At 43.4% G+C, this 22,405-nt stretch overlaps 1 protein-coding gene and 1 long non-coding RNA gene across 2 annotated transcripts in view; one reads left to right on the top strand and one right to left on the bottom strand.

Annotated features, from left to right (window-relative positions):
- Sntg2 (syntrophin gamma 2) overlaps nt 1-22,405 on the top strand; it is a 225,607-nt gene that overhangs the window by 99,687 nt on the left and 103,515 nt on the right. The window contains exons 5-7 of the mRNA XM_038318977.1: nt 4,848-4,891; nt 4,995-5,036; nt 16,643-16,730. Coding sequence (XP_038174905.1) covers nt 4,848-4,891; nt 4,995-5,036; nt 16,643-16,730 — 174 coding nt within the window. The remainder of the gene's footprint in view (nt 1-4,847; nt 4,892-4,994; nt 5,037-16,642; nt 16,731-22,405) is intronic.
- LOC119806906 lies at nt 1,081-15,821 on the bottom strand. The gene is made up of 3 exons (XR_005284280.1): nt 15,762-15,821; nt 11,251-15,636; nt 1,081-1,934 (listed from the first exon to the last, which is right to left on the bottom strand). It is a non-coding gene; the product is annotated as an uncharacterized LOC119806906 (long non-coding RNA).

The following is a 22,405-nucleotide window of genomic DNA, read 5'->3' as shown; positions in this document are numbered from 1 at the left end:
ATTTCTTTTTAAAATTGTTTAATTTATTTATTTTTAAGACAATCTTTTCATTTTACACATCAATCCCAGTTTCCACTCCCTCTCCTCCTCCTACTTTCCTACCACCCACCCCCACCCACTCCTCAGAGAAGGTAAAGCTTCCCATAGGGAGTCAACAAAGTCTAGCACATCCCTTTGAGGCAGGACCAAGACCCTCCCCCCTATATCTAGACTGAGCAAGGTATCCTTCCAAAGAGATTGGGCTCCAAAAACCCAGTTCAAGCACTAGGGATAATCCTGGTCTCATGGTCAGTGGCCCCACAGACTGCCTAAGCCACACAACTGTCACCCACATTCAGAGGGCCTAGTTCAGTTCTATGCAAGTTCCCCCATTGTCAGTCTTGTGTCAGTGAGCTCCCACTAGCTTGGGTCAGTTGTTTCTGTGGGTTTCCCTATCATGGTCTTGACCCCTTTGCTCATATTATCACTCCTCCCTCTCTTCAACTGGACTCCCAGGGCTCGGCCCAATGCTTAGCTGTGGATCTCTGCATCTGCTTCCATCAGTTGCAGAATGAAGGTTTCATTATGACAATTAAGGTAGTCATCAAGCTGATTACAGGGGAAGGCCAGTTCAAGCACCCTTTCTGCTATTGCTTAGGGTCTTGGCTGAGGTCATCCTTGTGGATTCCTGGGAATATCCCTGATGCCAGGTTGCTCACTAGCCCCTTAATGGCTCCCTCAATCTTTTCCTACTTTCCCTCTCTATCCTTCCCCCATCTTGACCCTCCTGTTCCCTCATGTTCCCTTCCCTCCCATTTCCCCCTTCCCCTCCCCTTCCACCTTCCCTTCTCTCTCCCCCCACCCCCGCCCATTCCTACTTCTATCAGGAGATCTTGTCTATTTTCTGTTCCCAGAAGATCAATGTATGTCTCTAAGGGTTCTTGCTACCTAGCTTCTCTGGGGTCATGGACTATAGGTTGGTTATCCTTTGCTTTATGTCTAATATCCACTTATGAGTGAGTACATACTGTTTATGTCTTTCTGGATCTGGGTTACCTTACTCAGGATTGCTTTTACTAGTTCCATCCATTTGCCTGCAAATCAAGATATCATGGTTTTTACCACTGAGTAGTACTCTATTGTGTAAATGTACCACATTTTTAAAATTCATTCTTTGTTTGAGGGGCATCTATGTTGTTTCCAGGTTCTGGCTATCATCAATAATGCTATTATATACACAGTTGAGCAAATATCCTTGTGGTATTAGAGTGCATCCTTTGGGTATATGCTCAAGAGTGGTATTACTGGGTCTTGAGGTAGATTGATTACCAATTGTCTGAGAAATTGTCATACTGACTTCCACAGTGACTGTACAAGTTTGCACTCCCACCAGCAATGCAGGAGTGTTCCCCTTACTCCGCATCCTCTCAGCATAAGCTTTTCTTGGTATTTTCTGACTGGCGTAAGATGGTATCTCAGAGTCATTTTGATTTGCGTTTCCCTGATGGCTAAAGATGTTGACAGCTCTTTAGGTGTCTTTCAGTCATTTAATATTCTTCTGTTGAGAATTCTGTTTGGATCCATTTTTTTAATTGGATTATTTGGTGAGAGTTAAATTTGCACCAAGAATCATTTGATGTTCAGTGAAATTATAGATTACGCTTTAACTAAATTGTCTTGTGACTATTTTTGTATGGGTATATAGAAGAGCTTTGATCATTCCAGAAATAAATCTTGCAGTTTTCTGTGAATTCAAGTAGTGGTAGTTCTAGGAAAGCTAGTTGTTGTTGCGAATGGAAGTAGCAAACAACAACAAAACAGTGTGGCAAGGAAGACTGCTTCAGCCTTCATTTCCTTCCTGAAGGACACGCAGGCACTGTTCACATCCCTCTGTCTCTTCTTCAAACATCTCCTTCTGCTACTTCTTCATCTCCCAGTGGAGGGAGAAGAACTGCCTTTCAAGGCAAGAAGAGGGGCATTGGAGACACGGGTCAATAAACAACCATGTACCACTGTATTCTACTTTAAAAAGATTTGCCCATTTTCTTTGAGGGTGTTCATTTGTTCTCAAAAACTTTGAAAATTTTATACAAGTGCCTTGCTATTTATCTAGGTAGCTGCTGACATTTTAACTTTATTACTTGGTAATTTATAACATGAGATCTGTGTGCAATCAAAGCTTGCAGTAGTTCCTTAAGACCAATCCTCTTGCTGCCCAGCTGGCATGGAGCATCCAGACCCAGCACAGCTTGCAGAACACAGCACCATGTACTCCAGAGAATTTAGGAAGTGATTGCTTCTCCCAGATGGAAGCTCTGGTGACTTGTAAGCTGATGTAGAACAGGAGATATCAGACATGCAAAGCTCATGGCCTGAGAAATTTTAATAAAGCTGAGTTCTTTCCAATCAAACCTTATTCCATGCAAGATGCATTAAGAGGAATTGATTTGGTGCACAGTCAGTCTTACCTAGAATCCGTTGTCATTTAATGACTCTCCAGTCCTTAGGAGAATGCACTGCATCCAGAAAAGGCAGCTCAGGCATGGCATGGCATGGCATGGCATGGCATAGCAGGAGAAAGTTTTTTTTTTTTACTTAGTTTAGTATGGGAATAAAGGTATTTGGTGTAGAAGGTCCTTCTGTATTTGTATTGCTTTAATTGGTTGAATAAAGAAACTGCATTGGCCTTTTGATAGAGCAGCTTTTAGGTGAGCGGAGTAGACAGAACAGAATGCATGGCAGATGCCATGCTTCTCCTGCCCAAGATGGATACTGGTTAGACTCATGCCAGTAAGCCACAGTCAAGTGGCGATACACATTAATGGGGATGGATTAATCAAGATGTGAGAATTAGCCAATAAGAAGCTAGAGCTAATGGGCCAGGAAGTAATTTAATTAATACAATTGCTGTGTGGTTATTTCAGAGGATAAGCTAGCCAGGCAGTGGGATGCAGCCCACTCCTCCATACTACAGAATGGCGCCCAACATGGGGCATGAACCCATGACCCTGAGATTAAGAGTCTCGGGAATAAAGGTACTGACATGTCATGGCAGGAAGTAGGCATTTCTCATGTAAAAGGGGTGCAGGCATGAGCACAGTGTAGCACAGGGGTGCAGGTGTAGCAAGGCAGAAGAGAGCATCCATAAGCATTGCACAGCATAAGGTACGGATGAAGATGGATAACATATATGGAGATGCAGGTGCAAGCCTGGCCCAGCACAAAAATATAGATGTGGGCGTGACTGAGCATGTGCCTCTTCTCCCTGAGGGCATCTCTCAGTGTCTGCTGGTGGCTTCTGGCCATCCTGGGAAACACAAAGACCTCAATGTGTTTCTGACAAGAGGACTCACTCACCTGGAAACTCACCTACAGTCTGTAAATACTTTTACTATTGTGTGTGCAATGTCTTTGGATGGATTTGGGGTTTTGATGCTCTTGTAGACCTGGTCTCTTAGATCTCTTCTGTGTGCCAGAGCAGCAATGACTCTCATTGAGCCTCATCCCACTCTGGTACAGCTGAAAATGAAGGCTATGCAAAGACATGAGAAAGCACCAGAAATGGAGAGGTTGAGATGGCAAGAAATAGGAATGGTGACAGAGTCAGTTAAAAACAGAGGGAAAGAGAATTTTGAGCCTCGGGAATGAACCAAAGGGAGACCTGGTGGCAACAACGGATGGTTGTAGCAGCTTGTCCGTGGTAAGACTTGGTGAGATGAGGACCTTGTGGGGATTACTAAACATCCTTGCTTTAAGATTCAGACATATGGAGGTTGTATTTTATTTTCAATATATTTTAATGTTGCTAATGAATAGAAATAGCTTTGGCAATTGTCATTATCTCTATGTGTTTTCTGATTGTTTCTTTGGTTGGTTGGTTGGTTGGTTGGTTGGTTGGTTGGTTGGTTGGATTTTTGAGACAGGGTCTCATGGTATACCTCTGGCTATCTAGGAACTCACTATTTAATCCAGGCTGACCTGATAGAGATCTGCCTGCCTGCTGTCTCATGAGTGCTGGGATTAAAGGCAGGAGCCACCACATCCAGCTGTCCATGTGGCTTAAAGAGCATGCCAGTATTTTTAAAAGTTATTCTTTTCCAGTATTTAATGAAAGACCTTTAAAACTTCAGACTCATACAGACTTTTCTCTCATCAAATATGAAAGAAAAATGCTTCATGCAGTGCAAATAAATTCAGTCAGGTTGGATGATCTCTTCAGTGATGGGGGAGGTGCCGAGTGGAAATGTGTGTGAGATTTCATTGAACTTGATAACACAGTCCTTCCTTCTTTAGTGGTAGCAATCTGAACACATTCATGTGGAGGAGAGGGAGATACTGAATGGCTTCTGAAATTTCTTGTTTATTGTCTGTGTTGACTTAATGAAAAGTGTGAACCAACTTTCCACATACATCAATCAGATTCATCGTTAGTGGGAGTGGTGTTTGTATCTCACATCACAAGTCTCTTAAGGTACTTAAAATTGATCATACATATTACATTTTCCAACACCCATTTGCACTCATGCCTATATACTCATACACACAAACTCATGCACATACAACACACACATAGCACAGACAGATAAACACAGGCATGCACAGACATGCAGTGCACACGAAAACACATTCCACACCTACCTACAAGCATGCACACAGCACACACTTCTTTCACTGTTCTCTTGCAATCACACTGACACTGATCTGCACACATATCCGGGCATACACATTTGGGCACACATGCACAAACATATGCAGACACGAAAGCACATGTATGTCTGTTCGTGCAAACACAATACCAGCTAAAGACTTCTGTGAAGAAAGGTTGCTAAGAGCCCCTTAATGATGTTGCTGCTTTTGCAACCCTGCAGCTGACCAGACAGAGATGTTGTTCGTAGGAGATGCTGTGCTGCAGGTCAGTATTGTAAACGTTAATCCTTAACTTGATTGCGTCTTTAAATTCTAAACTTATTCCCGTCAGCCATTATCCTCAAAATTGTTCATTTGTCATTGTTCAGGTGAATGGCATTAATGTAGAAAATTCAACCCATGAAGAAGTGGTAAGTCTTACATGGGGGGGGGTGTATATTTTTGTGTTACTTTCTTCTAAATATTTTGTCTGTTATCCTACATTGATCTGAAAGTGTTCATAGAGCCAATCTTGAATTGAAAAGGAGCACTTGTGTTAGCTAATTACAACACACCCAGAACCGGAAGGTCTTCACAAGCACTGAAGAAAATGCATTAGATTTTTTTCCATTTTAAATTTGAGGGCATAGACATTCAAGAAGCATTTGATTTACTGCATTGCCTGGAGGGCCACCTCAGGACAAAAAGTAGATGCTACCAGATTTCCCTCCCAGGTCTTTGTGGCACCACATGAGCCCTCATTGTCAGGAGTCTTCGGTTTCTGACACATTGGCTCCCCCAGCATCTTAGTGTGTAAAATGTACATGTGGACGGGTTAACTGATAGGCACATTTGGTGGTTGCTTTAGATGACGTGGGTCAAAGTTATTCGTAAGCAGTTCACCCCCAAGAAATGGGCTCGGGTCTCGTTAGATTAAAAAGGCAAGAAGGATGGAAAAGACACCTCATCCTGAATCATCAACTCTCGTTTTTGGGCAGAGAGAGCCCCACAGTGCAGAGAATGTGGTACCATGGTGCCTGTGTAGTAAGGGTCCTAGTTGCTGTGTGTGAGAGAGAACATTATGGAGATTCCATTAAAGCTGAATCTTGAGAAACAAGATGAAGAAGGAGGGGAGTGAGGTGCTTGCAGGGCAGGCTACGTGCACAGGGGTTGAGCAGGAATGAGGTGCAAAAGCAGCAAGGAGGAGAAGTAGAGGGTTATTGAAACAGGAGGCAGGATGAGATTAGAGGAGACCCCATTCAGGTCTCATTCTGTGACTGTGAAACTCAAATAGACTCTTAATTAGTTAGCATCCCTAATGGGTATTCTTTCTTTCGTCCCTTTCACTCAGCAGTGCTTTTTGGGTAAGTCAACTCTTCTGAATTAAGGCAGAGTCCCCTCTCTGCCCAGAGCTGAGTTCTCATGAAACCAGCTGAGTATTTGGAGTGATTTGTGCCCATATGATGACCTGCTCGGCACAAGCAACTCATTTATTTATTAATTTCCTCACTCAGGGCGTATTTATTGCTGCTTTCTGTGTGCTAGGCTAGAGGGAGATTCACAAATGGGCAGATATGCTTCTTGGTCGGTAGAGATGTACAGTTGGAAGTTATGGTCACTTGGGGGAAACATACTCGTTATTAGCTTTCCAGACTTACTAATTAACAATGTTGTTTGTCTTCCTTCTGCAAAGTGTGATAGTTTAATGGTGAGAAAACATAATTGAAATAAAGGCTATGCACTTAACACTGGTAGTATTGTAAATAGAATTAAAAGTATTTATCCAAGAAACAATTTCTTCAGTAAATGACATGAAGATTTTATAAATATTGTTACAGCCAAGAAGTATTTGGCACTAATATACTTTATCAAATTTTATGTCTACATTATTTTGTGATACAAAGTAAGTTACAGGAGCACCGTTAATTACATATGTAACCTTATTTTGTCAGGATTTTAAATTTCATAGAGATGTCCCATTTGTGAAAGACATCATACATTGCACAGTTTTACCCTCTCAATCTTACAATAAAATCTGATTTAAGTTCTTAAGGGAAAATTATCAGTTATGCCCAGAGTAAAGAATCTTTCTAATGTAAATCTATCTACAAGGTGACATGTCTGCAAAAAAGAATCTTCGTCTGCTGATTTGAAAAATCTATGAATTGGGGTTGGTAAAAATTTTAAACATATAAATTTGTGATTTAGCAGATAGTTTCTCTTTATTAACACAACTGTGTGCTTCTGTCATAGAGCTGCATAGTGTTGCAGTAGCTGTGAGAGACAGCAAGCTGTCCATGCTCTCAGTGTCCAGATTCTGAGATGTGTGGCCTCTTAGAGAAAGAAAACTGATGGTTCTTATCATCCAGGCTCGAGTCCATGTTAAAGCATTGGGTTACATATATTGCATAGTTGTTTATTTATCAGCTAAAAATAAATTTCAGAGAATTATAATAAAATGAGCTGCTGTTTTTCTGAAGAATGTAAAGTAAATAATGAAAATCAAGCCAGAAGTTATTGAAATGGAACATGGGTAATAATGAGAAAATTAAGAAAGAAAGAAAGAAAGAAAGAAAGAAAGAAAGAAAGAAAGAAAGGAAGGAAGGAAGAAAGGAGAAAGGGGAAAGCTTTGCATAGGAGCTATCAATCATGCAGCCATCTTTCTTACTATTCCTCCAGCTATAATCAAGATAACTGGCTGCTTTAAATATCTTACAACTGCTCAGGGAGACTTGGATCCAGACACAGATGCTTTGAGGCAGCTACTAGCATTGAAGAGACTGCATTCCAGTCACAGCTATGTAGTTATGGGTACTACACCATTAGCAGCCTTGCTTCTGGAGACCCTGCTTCGGCCATGGCTCCTTCAGCTACCCTGCCAGTCACCCATACACACACGCTCCAGTGACTTCCCCATAGCTGTTTCCAGTCTGGCATGGCATGGCAGAACCCCTCTACAACTCACCACTGCTAAGGAGCATGTGTGATTGGATGTGTAAACAGTTATCCCCTCTCCTCTCGTGGTAGTCACCCAACAGACCTTTCCTCTGCACACCGCCCCCATTGCTGTACCCTAGCCCCTCTGGGGTCTTCAGAATGGGTAGGCTAAGCTGAGCAGATCATATACAGAGCAGACAATGCTCAGGCTTCCAGCCCAGACGTTCCAATCGCCGCCAGAGGGTTGATGAAGAGTTCTGAGTAACTAGACGCAGAGATTCCAGAGAGCTGAGATTGAGATTTTGGAGGGCTGAGATGATAAACCATACAGAAGTGCTGATAAGCCAAGAGATGGTGAAAATCTTGCCTTAAAGAGGGCCAAGACCACAACGAGCTGCAGGTCCTAGCCCTGGAAGAGCTCTGGAGAGCACTGAGACTCACGTCCTCTGACTGCCAAGGAAGAGTAACCCTGAGTGTGGAGGACTCTGACACCCTGAGCTCAGACTTGCTTGAAATGCTCTTTGTATATCTTTGACTTCAATCTGTGAAAAGGAAAAGAACCTTCAACTGATGGTTCACACTGCCCTGTCACCCCAAAAACTGTGCTGCTGATCAGTGGTGCATGTGATTCTACCAGAGACATTAGGGGAGGAGAAGACATATATGTGCATTTTACCTGTGTGCAAGCATATAATTTGTGTGGAACTGTGTATTGTGTACATGCGTGTGAAATATGTAGCAGATGACATGTTTTTGAAAATGCTGGGAGAAGCCAAGCCCTCGGTCATAGGTAGAATTTCCTCCTTGGATAAACCTTTTGCAAACCTTGAGGTTCAACAGATTCTATACTCAATCCATTCTCGTTATATAGGAGACTGTCACTGAGTCAGCTGAGGATGGATGCCAACCATATCTGCAGAGCCTGTCCTAGTGACACCTAGATTAATATTTAATTGAGTAACTGGGTGTTGCCCGGCAAGATTGACTCACAAATTAACCATTACAGACAGCCACGAATAGCCAGAGTTTGTAACGGTGGTGCTGAAATATGCAAAGGAAAATAGCCACACTTGCAAACTGTTTCGACTTCGTTCAATTGAATCAGAAGAGGACCTGCTACTTTGAGTTGTAAAGAAAATATGAAATTATTAATAATATAAATCCAAATATTAAAATTCACAAATGGAGCTATTTCATGTCTAATAATGATGAATACTTCAAAGGATGCCTTCTTAGATGATTAAAATTCAATTGTCCACATACATGAGTAGATTGAAATGGTGTGATGTAGTTATATGATTATTCATAGAAGTCAGATATTTGATTTTTCTGTGGTTCGAATTTGTTCACATTTTACTTATAATCTGTTTAGGCATGGTAACTGAATCAAGCAGTAAAATGCATTTGATTGAAAGCAACAAACCCCGGTGGATGTTAAAATTGTATCTGTTTCCCTACACAATTAAGCATGTTGGACTCAATGCCTGCAGCAGCTAGAGTAGATACTAAAACAAGGATGTAGCTGTAGCAAGCATGTGGCTTCTAAGTAGAGGCCTGTGTTTAAAATAAGCAAGGATAATAAAAAAAAAGCTAAGTGAATCTTAGAAACTAGTTATGACAAGGGTATAATCTTGGTTCTGATGTGAAATTACTCAAGGTACTTTTAAAATATACCTTATTTATATTTAAACAAAACCAGGAAATTTTCACAGTTGCAGAGGGATCTTGGAAGATTTCTTGAACCATTGGGAAGGAGGGTGGCTGAATCCACAGGAAACCCAACTGAAAACACGGGGAAAGGCTGTTGTTAAACTGATTTCTGTTTGTTTCTTTGTGCTGTTAAGGAAGACGCGAACAGACATCTATTCTCCTTAGCCATGACATACCCAAGAAATTCTTTCACCTGTCTTGTTGGTGAGCAGATGAGTTTATTTGGGTTACTTAAAAGGACATGAGTGGTTCAAGGGACACTACATCTGCCTCATGTAAGGCCCACCTCAGCATGGGCAGTGACTCCTAAACCAGATGTGCCCAACCTGCGGTCAGCTTGTCCAGTGATATCTTCTCCCTTTACTACAGCCTTGGAGACAGGACTTTTGAGTCATGTCTCTTCCTTAACTTGATGGGTCTTGTAAGTTTTCTTTGTTTCCTGAGTCTGAGAGCTTCCTTCTTCCCCAGGAGAGAATATTTTCCTTAAAAGAAATGACTGCAAAGCAGTGGGATGTGTGGGAGGGTACCTGAAAGTTAGGGGGCGTCAGACAGTCCAGAACTGGTCACACCAAGAGCAGCAGCAGCAAACCACACAGCACACAGCAGACTGTAGGGTATGCAAATCTTGGCAAGACTTCTTAGCAGTTGGGAGGAGAGTAAATGTCTCTCTAGATAGACAGAGGGATGCACAGATGGATAGGTGGATGTTCAGTAAGATTGATTACATATAGCTGGGTATGGCAGTGCATGCCTTTAGGTGAATTTTGAATTCTAGGACAGCCTGATCTACAAAGTGAGTTCCAGGACAGCCAGGACAAGACAGAGAAATCCTGTCTCAAAAAACCAATAGATGGATAGATAGGTAGGTAGGTACGTAGGTAGATAGGTAGGTAGGTAGATAGATAGATAGATAGATAGATAGATAGATAGATAGATAGATAGATAGATAGATTGACTGATATATAACATAGAGTTAAATTAGAAAATTAAATTACAAAACATTAACTCTTACAGATGTATTGAGAACTATTGCTGAGACTGTAAAGCTAAGGGAGTCAGTAAAACAAACAGATCATGCAAAGGAAACAGACGTTCTCTGATGGTCTGGCCAATCTAACACCTCATCAAAATTAAAACCCTGGAGCATTAAATGGAAATTAGATTGTATTTCCCTGTATAAAAAAATGCATTACCCTATTTTCTCAGAAGCTCAGTGCTGCCTCCTTCCTCCCTGCCAACACAAATTTGTACACACACACACACACACACACACACACACACACAAGCTTATACACACTGCTCCCATGCACTCCCATGATCACATGAAACTCTTAAGATATCAGGTCCAAAATGTTATTCATTTAAGGGTAGGGTGAGTTTTGGGGTAACAGACCCTTAGCTCAGTGCCCTGGGTTCCAGTGTTTATGTCAGTCAAGTCCCACAGTTTGTGCTCTGTGGCCACAGTAGTGCAAGGGTGGATGTCTTAGCTGTAGCCACGCTTCACTCGCTGTTGGACTGGGCTTCGGGGAGGTATCCACTTGACTGGAAGCTTATGTCTGAAGAATGTGCTTTTCAGAGAAATATTGCTTTGAGGTGGGAAATGAAAACATCAAGTGTATGTCTGTTTTTGAAAGTAAGGGCTTGGCAGTGAGTGTTTGGAAAGCGGGGGTTGCTAGGGTGAAGCACCCAAGGACTTCAGGCTGCAAGAATTCACAAGAAAGCACTGGCAGCAGAGGTAGCCAGGCAGACAGATGAGAAGCCAGGTACTGGAACACACAGGAAGTAACTGATCGGGAAGGAGCAGGGATCAGCCAGGTTGAGGGTGTCTGGTAGGTCAACTTACATGAGCTGAGGGCTAGGAATTCTACTTGGCTAGACTAGATATAGTAGAGCGATCTGAGAAGGCCAGACATGAGGAATTAGAGGGCAAGCAAAATTTTAACAGCGTTTTGCTCTGAATAGAAAAGTAGAAATGCCACGAGTGTGGAGGGAACATACCTTGGAGCCTGTTTCTCTGCCTCCAGGTACTTGGACTTAGTGCTATTCCAAGGGAGGAGCTCAGCACAGAAAGAATGTGTTGAATGATGGAGTAGCATGGTGCAGTCTTCAGAAAGCTAATGCTCGACTCAGTCTGAGATGAAGCCAAGGCAGGTTGTCCTCTGAGAACGATGGGTGGACAGAGTGAAGCCAGACCAAGGTGTCAAGTCTGGTGGTGAGAACGCAGGCACAGCTTTCGCATAAGCATGGGATAAAGATCTCCATGGCAGCCTGATGAGTGAAAAGGAGGGGTGTGGTGTTGGATGCTGGGGAGGCAAGAGAGGTGTCATCTTGGGAAAGAGGATGGGCCAGATTCTGAAGCATCTGTATTACTGAGAGCCTAGATGCTCACAGCCACTACTTCAGACCAGGATGAATCGAGGTATTTTCTTTGACTGGGTTACATAGCCAGGGTCACTTTAGTGTCTGAGTTGGGGAAGGGGGAGCAGAAAAGACTAAATTTAAATCAACTCAATTTAAGTTGAAATTAAATTGAAATTAATCAGCTTGGAAAGTGGAATCACTGGAGACTTTGTAGCCAGGTCACAGTGAGCATGCCCTCCACACACTCAGATGTGCAGGGTGAAGATGAATGAGATGCTAGAAGCCTGGCTTTGCATTCAGCTGTGGTCCAAGCTGGCATGCGGCTCTCATGTTTGTAATTACAGCTGTTAACTCTCGGTTTCTGTGCTCAAAGAGCACTGACCACTGGTAAAGGGGAGATGCTCAAATCCAGGTCAGTCCACAGGGCTCTGCCAGCAAGAATGTGATATGTTTACAAGGACAGGAGCTAGGGTGTTTTCCAGGGAGACTCCATGGAGCTTTGTCTCTTTGGGTGATAGAATCTCCCAGACCTTGTAGCAACCTGGTCCTGTACTCGAAATAAAAGGAACAATATCATGGATGCCCCTTCTGCCTCTTCTACAAATGCTATGAAGTTTTTGCAGTGCTAGAGGTAACAAATGGAAGAAACTAAAAGTTTAGTTCTCTCGGTTAGCCAGGATGTAAATTTTTTTTGGTGAATACGTACACACACACAGACTTACATATACATATCTCCACGCATGGACTCATGCTTATACACTTACATCCTTGTACATACACTTACACTAACACACACTAATACACATATACACACATTTGGACATAGCTATTTTTTAAATTAATTTACCTGTTTCCCATTTTTTTCAATGGAAAAACTTCCATTGTTCATACAAATGTAACTAAGAATACATGGAAGTAGTTTAAGCCCCAAAAGGAATCCTAGCATAGATTTTTTTCACAGCCAACAAAATGATCCTTTGTTGGGTGGTGGTAGCAAACGCCTTTAATCCCAGTACTCAGGAGGCAGAAGCAGGTGGATCTCTGAGCTTGAAGCCAGCCTGATGTACAGAGAGACTTTTAGAACAGGCAGAGCTACAAAGAGAAATCCTGTATCAAACAAACAAACAAACAAAAACCCAACCAACTAAAAAAAAATGATCCTTCTTTGAAAGACTTTCACATTTCTATACTATAAACTGTTGAAACATATATAAAAAGATTTTTTAATTATAGAAAATAACATGAACAATACTGAAAGATTTCTCATGGCAGAATTATGAGACATGACTCAATGATACCTCTGGGTAGGTAGCAGCTTTTAAACATGCAAGAAAGTTTTTTTTTTTTAGAATCTATTTTCCACATTGGAGATTTAAAGCAGGACTAACACAGGAATTTAAACAAGGATGTGGCAAAGATGGAGGAACAAGTTTATAAAAAAGAAAATATGAGACAGGGAGGGAAGCACAGTTAATCACAGCTGTTGTTAGCTGGATTCCTGCTTTGAAGACGGCAGGCAAAGCCTATGAACCAAGCATCAGTGAGAAGACCCTAGTGACAGACCTACTCTGCAAACCCAAATCTGGACCCCTGAATCAGACACATTAGTTTAAGAAAAGCCAGAAAACCATCAGCATGTGATGTCTATTGGGGACAGAGAAGGCATTTCGCCAGAGTTCAGGGCATGTATCCATGAATGTGAGAACTGAAACAGTGTCGTGAATGATCTCATGGTATGTCATTCCTACATGCCACAGGTATTGGCGGGTCCACTTGGGTGGTCACCAGACAAATGGAGGGGACCAATGAATTTTTACAGGTAAAGCCAAATCTCTCTTGAGATCAGAGACAGGCCTTGACAATGACTGTTTCTGGGAAGATAAAAGCATCTTTACATTGGCCTGAAAGGTTGAGGTGGGAATGATGGTGAAAATATGCATTTTTGCATTGCATTTTAAATCATTTTGTGTCTAAAATTGTGCAGTCACTCTTCATGTTTACCCACACCGAGCACCTACTCATGTCCCCAGGAATCTGGGGGTCTCTATAGATCTGAGGCAGCAGAGTCCTTGCTTGGGTTGTCATCAGCCCTTGTTTACAGGCAGAGTACTTGTGCCCCCTTGGAGGTGGGGCCCTTGTGAGGTGACCATAAGATCACGAGTGTGCTTTCTCCACAGATGAACATACAGTTCTCCTGCTGTAGGATAGCGAGTGTGACATGGGAATCAACCCTCCCAACACGCTGAGCTCAGACTGCCAACTACATGATCGAGACCCTGAGAAGGGAAATTTCTGGTGTCAGTGTGCTGTGGGTCTGGATAATCCGGGAAGGTAGCTTTGGGTAATCACATGTAGGGAACATCCCGGGTGGTGGAGAAGCACAGGCAAATGAAGATGTGGAATCCTTTATAAGGAGGCTGACCTGTAAGGACTTGGCTGGAAGTCAGAGGTGAGAACAGCAGCCTGTACCAGTGGGCCCGGAAAGATAGATACTGCAATCAGAGATGGAGCTCGAAGCAGCTGTCTCCAGGGAACAGAAACAATTACAAAAGGCAGCAGTGGTTGCTGCTGGCAGAAGTTGTGGCTTCCAGCTCCTGTCAGTGCAAGGCTGTGATCTGCCAAGGGAGGAAGAGCTGTGGGTCATTGAGAAGAAGGCAGCATCCATGCTAATCCCATTTTTCTCTTGATCCACACACAGGCTTTGACTTAAAAGAAAAGGATCGCTAGTGAGTCGAGACCTGTGTCTCAACCGTATATTATCCTGAAAGATCAGAGAAATGTAAGCATTTGGAGACTTAAGAAATAACCAAATGTCTCTGCCCTTTAATTAAAATAAAGTTCTTGACTATTTCAGGCTGCACCCTTCCATATGGCCCTTTAGCTCTCAAACAAAATCATCTTTCAAGATACATATAAATGTGATCATATGCGATCACAGATTTTAATGCTTCAAGCCACACTTCTTCTGCTGAAGGGCTCTGAAATTCATTAAATAGTTTTAAATTTCATTTTATTTAATAATTCAACAGGGAACAAACATGCATCCCCCCTGCTCAGCTCAATACATTCCTTGTTTGGTGTGAGTCCCACATCTTCTGGTCTGGACTAATGGTACTTTGAAGCCAGAGGCTAGACATTAGGGGATGTCACGTGTGTGTGTGTGTGTGTGTGTGTGTGTGTGTGTGTGTGTGGTGGGGTGATGTGTCCCTCTCTTTGCTCGGTTTGTGTACCCTTATCTGAGCATCAAGTAAAGAAGTGCTGTGGGCTGATGGGATCAGGTTGGCTCAGCCTCACCCTTGGGTGGAACCTTGGAAAATATAAGGCAAGCTAATCCTCAGGACTACATGGCTACATGGAGAACATACACTTGACATATTTGCGGTGAGGATACTGTCAGCACCTGGTCACTAGTGACCACGATAAGGGGAGGGGCATCCAAAATCCTTGACAAGAGTAGGTAGAGTGGAGGCGGGGCTTCCGCAATCCCAGTGGAAAAGAATGTATGGGGTCACAATCCAGTAAAGGCCTAAGGACAGGGTGGGACAGCCATGTCCAAGAGGTGGCCTAGAGCAGGCTCTGTTCAGCACAGGAAATCCGGTGGGTACAGAGTGTCTGGTCTTTTTCTCAGAAGGTCTGGAAAACCCAAAATCTGGTCAGTTCAGAGGGTGTGGACAGATGAAGCTGAACAGGCAGCCATGACCATGAAGGACATAGAAGAATGTTGGTGCTAGGGGCCAGAGAACCTTCCGCTGTGTCTCTGCACACTTTGGTCAATTCCCCTGCTCCACTAAGAGTTTACACCAGCATTCCACACCATAGCTGTCCAAGCAAGAACTGCTGAGGGTGACATATAAAGACATTGGAGAGCAGAGAGAACACTCAGTTTTGTCAGGAGTACACAGTGGCAAAGGTCCAAGGAGACATTGATGAGCCTGGGATGATGAAACTTCATGGTTGCATGTAGTGTGGAGCTGTGGGCCGGCTTCCCGCCACCCGGCTCCCAGCCACCGGCTAGCTTATGCCCTGAAATAACAACACACAAATTGTATTCTTTTAAACACTGCCTGGACCTTAGTTTCAGCCTCTTACTCACATCTTGACTAACCCATATCTAATAATCTGTGTAGCACCACAAAGTGGTGCCTTACCAGGTAGATTCTAGCGTACGTCCATCTTGGGCTGGAGCTTCAGCGCATCTGGTATCTCTCTGAGGAGAGGCACGGCAGTCTGCCTAACTTAGGAGAGGTGTGGCATCTTACTGATCCTTCTACCTCACTTCCTCTTCCTGTTCTGTCTACTCCACCCACCTAAGGGGCGGTCTATCAAATGGGCCAGGCAGTTTCTTTATTAGCCAATGAAATCAACTCAAACAGAAGACTCTCCCACATCAGTTGCATATGCGATGGGGCCCCAATCAGTCCTAATAAATAGATTTGTAACATGTAGACCAATAGTGTTTTAATAAAATCCACTTTAACAACAGATACACAGTGTACAGAAAGCTGACTCTAGGTTCCCTCAGGAAAGAAATGGACATGAGCTGTGTGACTCTCGTGAATAATTTCAGATTTTAATGGAGATTTTCGCATCAGAGTTAATGATGCCTATCATTTTCCCGAGTTAAGGTGATATTTGACCTTTGAAATTATATGGTTATGTAAGTCACGCAGCTGGAGTGACTTTTGCCAGTGTCTGACATTTGGCTATTTGTACCAGCGAACTGAGTTCTTGTGCATGGGATCTTACTTTGTCGTGGGTTAAACCATTGGTCATGTGGGCAGCCTTGCCTCATGAAGAAACGGGGATGCTTTGATGTCCACGCTTTCATGAATGAGGCACAAATGCTTTGCACTCTTAGCTCTACCTAGCCAATTGTCTCTATCCCATGTTAGTCTAACAGAGTGTCCATGTCTCAGAGGAAACTCTGAAATGAGTCCTTAGAGAGCAGGAAAGATCTACAAGGACTTTACTTGTCACTTACGTCTGTTTCTTCCTTGATGGTGAAGTGCTGTTCTCGCCCTCTGAACAGGTGCACCTTCTGAGAAACGCTGGCGATGACGTCACCATCACTGTTGAGTATCTCAGGGAAGCGCCCTCGTTTCTGAAGCTACCATTAGGTAAGTGGGAAGGGAGAGATTTTTAGGGTGTTATGGGGTTCTCTTCCTTCCTACATTATTTATCCATATGTCTTGGCACAGCGGGAATAAATTATTTCCCAAGCACACGCTCAGAGAGAAGATTGATTTAGACAGAGGAGCACAACAGGGTCCTAAGGCACTCCAGACATCATAATCAGAAACAACCCTTCCTTCACATGAAGTCCCTGCTATTGTGTTTACAAACACAGCACAAACTAACATGCGCTCACATACACACACTAATATACATACATCCACACACTCATACACATATCCACACACTGACATATACACGCACACACTAATACACATATACTCACATGCACACACTGACATATACATGCACACACTCATACACATACACTAACATACATGCACACACAGTTACCTACACACACGTTCATACGTATCTATGTAGAGTAGTTTGTATTTATAATATCTAGATTGACCTCATTAAGTATTCAGTCCTTAATAAGTAAGAATCGCCAGGGCAATGTATAAAGACATTGGGGAGCAGAGAGAACACTGAGTTTCGTCAGGGTACACAGAGATAGTCCATGAGCCTGGGATTGTGAAACTTCACGGTCACATACGCGATGGGGCCCCATCAGTCCTCTCATGCTAATGCACGCTTCAGAGTACCTGCCATGATGGGGCAAAGCTTGTGATACTCTGCTGTACTTGATCCAGCCAGACTGTGACAAATATCCAGCCTAGGAAAGCGCTTCACTGACCATGGTTTGTGCCTTTAACTTACTGTCCAGAACCCTCACGTTTAACAGAAGGTCCTGCCCTTATTTTGGCCCTTTCCTGGGAGCTGTCTTCTACTTCTAGTAAAAATCCACAATGCAGGGCTCAGCCTCAGTAGGGCTAACTTTCTGCAGTACAGGAAGAGCTGACAGCCGCAGGAGCCTGCCTTCCTTTGCTGTCCTGACGGACTCTTATTTCCACCCTCTTCCTGCAGGAAAGAGTGGCTCCTTCTCCGTGCTCCATCCTGCATGCTCACCCTCCTCCTTGCCCATCATTGTAACCCTGTTGTTATCGTCTCCCTTATTTACTGTGGAAGTGGCCTGGGTGCTGCTGGGTGCTGAGACCTGCTCAGCTGTGGACTGTGACCATGCATCCATTTCATGCTCTGTCATAAGAGACATTATTCAGACCTTCCTTCTCTCCTCCTCTCTCTGGGACCTTTGAGCCTGCCATGTCCAAGAGACCACAGGGAGTGATCGTGATATTCACCCTTAGAGCAATTGTGCAGACATGTAGATAAGAATGACTACCTGAGAGTAATTTGTACCCTATGTGCAGACACCTAGATAAAAGTGGCTACCTGCCCTGTGTTCCTGGGACCACATCCCTGTGAAATGGAGGGAGAGCAGTAGGTGACAAGTTATTGAGAAGCCAAGGATGACATGGGAGGGTTTCATGTGCAGGTGGGAAAGATCCCAGCAAAAGAAAAGTCGATATCAAAACCAGGTCAAAGACGAGAAGGAAGTGATGGTTGTCTTTGTGGAATTCACAAGGGATGCTAAGAATGTTCCTATGGGCACAGAGACAGGGATGTGATGCTGCTGTGATCAATCACTCAGAGTGATCAGTGGACTCCAGCTTCCCTGTGTTACCACACGCCAGCATGAGTGCTCTTCTACAAGTCGCTTAGTTGGTATGGGAAAGACATGAGGGTGGTGATATGAGTCTCCGTATTCTATCAGTGTACCAGGGAGGTTTGAAGTGAAATAACAGTGTTAAATGAGGAGGGGAGAGAGAGACTCACACAGAAAGGGAACAGGAACACAGCAGAATGATAAAAGAAGACAGATACAGAAAATGAGGAGAGAGTAATAAATAATACTTTTCAACATTTTCTCTTCTTGACTAATTCTCCCAACTCAGAATGAGGTCAAGAGCAGGTCTTGGTAGTTGGAAAAGCTGAGTCGGGAAACGTGGCCCAATGACTGCAGACCGAGGTTCTGTACCAGGGTGTGAAGTGGAAGTGTGGCCAGCAGAGTGAAGTAGGGACACATGGGTCATCAAGGAAAGAAAATGTCTGCCCTCCCTGGAATTCTGGGCGGGGTGGGGCAGTTAAAGAAGAGGCATATGCTTCTCAATGCCCTATTGCTAGAATCAAACACTGGGAGAATGGCCCTATGGAGGAGTTCTACTTTGTCTGATCATGGCTGGAGATTTCAGTTCATTGCCAGTTGACCCCATGGCTTCAGTCCTTTGGGAGCCCAGCGAACCATAGTAAGGATGCATGGTGGAAGCAGCTGCTTACTTTGGCGACCAGCAGGCAAGGAGAGAGACACAGTAGGAGGACCTAGGGTACCAAGGGCACGTCACTGGATTTCTTCCCACTAAGTGCCGCTTCTTTTGCTTTTCTTTTTCTTTTTTGGCTAAGATTTTTTGACAAAATAAAACATAATAAAACAATGGAAAAAAGATATCATCTTGAAGTTGAACATGGCAACCAAATAAGGAAAAGAGTCCCAGGAGCAGACGCAAAAGTCAGAGACCCACTCATTCACACACATAGGAGTCCCACAGAAATACCAAGCTGCAAGCTATAGGATATATGTAGAGTGCCTGATTACAGGCCCATGAGTCCCCGTCTTGCTGTTCCAGGGACTGTGAGTTCATATGCACCTTGCTTGGTTGACTTAGAGGGCCTTATTCTCCTGGTTTCCTCCATTCATCTGGCTCTCACACTTTTTCCGCCTCCTCTTCCACGGGGTTCCATAAGCTCTGAGAGGAGGTATTTGATACCTTCCACTTAGACTCTGTGTAAGTTCCACTTCCTAACAGTGACTCTGCCTACCAGTAGACTGAGACCACGCCTTTCAGTACATGGCCTTTGAAGCCATGTATCCGAACCACATAAGAATGGTAGACATTTCCGAACTGGAAGGGATGGGGCTTTTAACACTGTGAACAAGGGAGTCTGAGCCCAACCCCAGCCCTGTTCCCCAGGATATAGGAGATTGGTGGTAATGCTAAACATGTGTTTCTATCTTATTCTTACATAAGTAGAGCCTCGTGTAGAGCATTCTACCTTTCCTCCAGGTGGGTGTCTGTCACCTCCTGCGTAAGCCTAACCATGTGTTGTGAGTCTCAGCCTTTGCAGTGAGAATCAAAGGTGGGGGGGATGGGTATAGCCTGGACCAACAGACAGCAGGAATGGCACAGACAACAGGACACTTACACAGCTTTCCCCGCCTTCCATCTGAGGTCAGTAACGTTTCTGGGAAAAGAGAGATGGTTCTTGGTAGCTCCCAACACTGGGATGATAGGAGCCGTAGAACTGATGGCTACAAGGATTTCAGCACCTGTTTCTTGGAAAGGAAGGGTCACCACAGCTCTGAAGCTGGCATTTCCCTCAAAAGAGCTATTAAAACCCAGGAACCTTCAAGTAACTGCATTTACACGCTTGACTGGAATCTGAGGGTTTGGCCCATCGCTTCCGGGCTTGTCTAGGAAGTCCAGTGCAGAGCTCAGCCATTGTGGCTAGACCCACCCTGAACTCCTGTGAGCCCCATTGCTCAGGGACAACGCAGAGCTCCAGAGATAGATGCTGAGTCTCCATTATTGTATAAATGCCCATTCTCCTTGTATTTGGTTCTTTATAAAACAGTTAAATCCTAGTATCTATAAAAATCTAAACACAGGGGCCATAATCATTACATGAATCCATGCAAAATGGCCTCTGGTGAATACACATCACTGGGGTAAAATTCTTTCTGCCTGAGTAGATTCTGTTGGGGTGCTTGTTTGTCTGAAGCCACATCTGTCCCACAGAGATGATTGCCGATGTACAAAAATATACCACCAGTAAAAAAATCCATTTCAGCATTTCTTAAATTGATATTAATGGGAAAATAAGTACCCAGTGAGATTGAGTGAACAGACCCGTGCATGTTTTTCAGACTCTCAGACACTTGGTGTTTTTATACAGATGGACTTTGCACATTAGTGCAGTGTTTCACCGTGATATACACCATCACCATTGATTAAATTTCTTGACTCTCTATTGCTCAACAGAGGTCCTCCAAAAGCTGGCAGTCAGTGCCCATTTCCCTCCCCCAGCCACTAAAAGCCACTGCTTTCTGCCTCTGTGTCTTTGCCTTTTCTGGCAATGTGTATCAATGTAGTCATTCAGTTTGTGACCTTGGCTTGCTGCTGCTTCCACTTGCCATGATGTGTTCCAAGTTCACTGGTGAGGTAGTATGCATCCGTGACAGCTGCATAACTCTGCTTTATATGGTTGTAGGGCCTTGCTCCATCCACTCTTTTAGCCAGTGAACCCGTGTTTCTATTTCTGGGCTGTTATGAATTCTGCTGCTGTGAACATTCATCAGCAGGCTTTGTTTGGACATCTTTGTTAAGTCTCTACCTAGAAAACAGGATTCTGGGTCCTATGATAATGCCATGTTTAGCATCAAGCATCTTCCAGAATGCTTCCCCTCTGTGTATCTGCTGCTTTGAGTCTAGTCAAAGTAGCCATAGGACTTTGGACAGATTAGAATTCAGTCCTTGACAGAAAGGGTTTTATAAGTATTGACTGTATATTTTTTGGTTTTTTTTTAAGAACAACTCCTTATGTAATTAATAATTGCTAATACTTGGGTTGAGGTGATAGCTTAGTCAATAAAGTGCTTGTCTTGAAAACATCCTCCAGGACCTACATCAAAACAGCCAGGTGGTGAAAGACACAGTTGTTTCCCTAGCCTACTTCATGGGCTTCAAGCCAGTGAAAGACCCCAATTCAAAATACAAGGTGGATAGAACCTGAGGAATGACAGATGAAGTGGTCCTTTGACTTCAACATGCATGTGCACACATGTACATGTAGCTCTCCATTCACTTGCACTTGCTCACAAATGAACATATTCCCACAACACACACACAAAGAAAAAGAAAGAGAGAGAGGGAGAGAGAGGGAGCACAATTACTAGCATTGACCAGCTTTTAAACATGGATGTTCTGGTGATAAACAAAGCAATATAGGAACTATTCAAATTTTTCTTTGCAAGTACAGAAGAAAGGCCTACAGTCATGAGAAATTAGTTCATAGAAATCCAATGTCTACAAAAGACTATCAGTCTTAAGTTTCTTTGCTTACTATCCATTTCTTCTTCAGACATGTGCTTATGATGGCATTTATCATGTGCCACTCAGAGCAACAACAAGCATTACCTGGGGGATTTTTGAGTTTTGAGGTTAGAAATTTTTTCATCTTTATTGCAAATAATGACAAGTTAATTCTAGAAATAAATGAAAGACTTTGACAAGCATTGCATGGACTATCCTAAAATGTACATGGAAATGAAAGAAAAAGAAAAAGAAACAGGCTATATCAGGCTATGTGCTATTTGCAAAAACACACTCTGGCCTGGGTAACAACTGTATCTATCTGGTGTAGTAAATGAGCAGGGAAATGCTCACTCGTCAGTATGGTTCATTCAAATCAAGGCAGAGAGTTCTTGTGTCTCCCAACATGTGTAGGGATATGGTGAAGTGCTTTGTAGTACTTGTCCTAACAGATATGACATAGGTGGGATGGGGACCTTGACTTGCTGGGCTCTGCATGTTGGGAGATGCAGAGGTAGACAGGAGATGAGCAGTTATCCTCAGAGCCTTCTGGTCCCTGGGCACCCTTA

The sequence above is a fragment of the Arvicola amphibius genome, chromosome 2 (assembly GCF_903992535.2).
Source record: "Arvicola amphibius chromosome 2, mArvAmp1.2, whole genome shotgun sequence".
Lineage (NCBI taxonomy): Eukaryota > Metazoa > Chordata > Mammalia > Rodentia > Cricetidae > Arvicola > Arvicola amphibius.
This window is presented reverse-complemented; position numbering and strand designations above follow the sequence as displayed.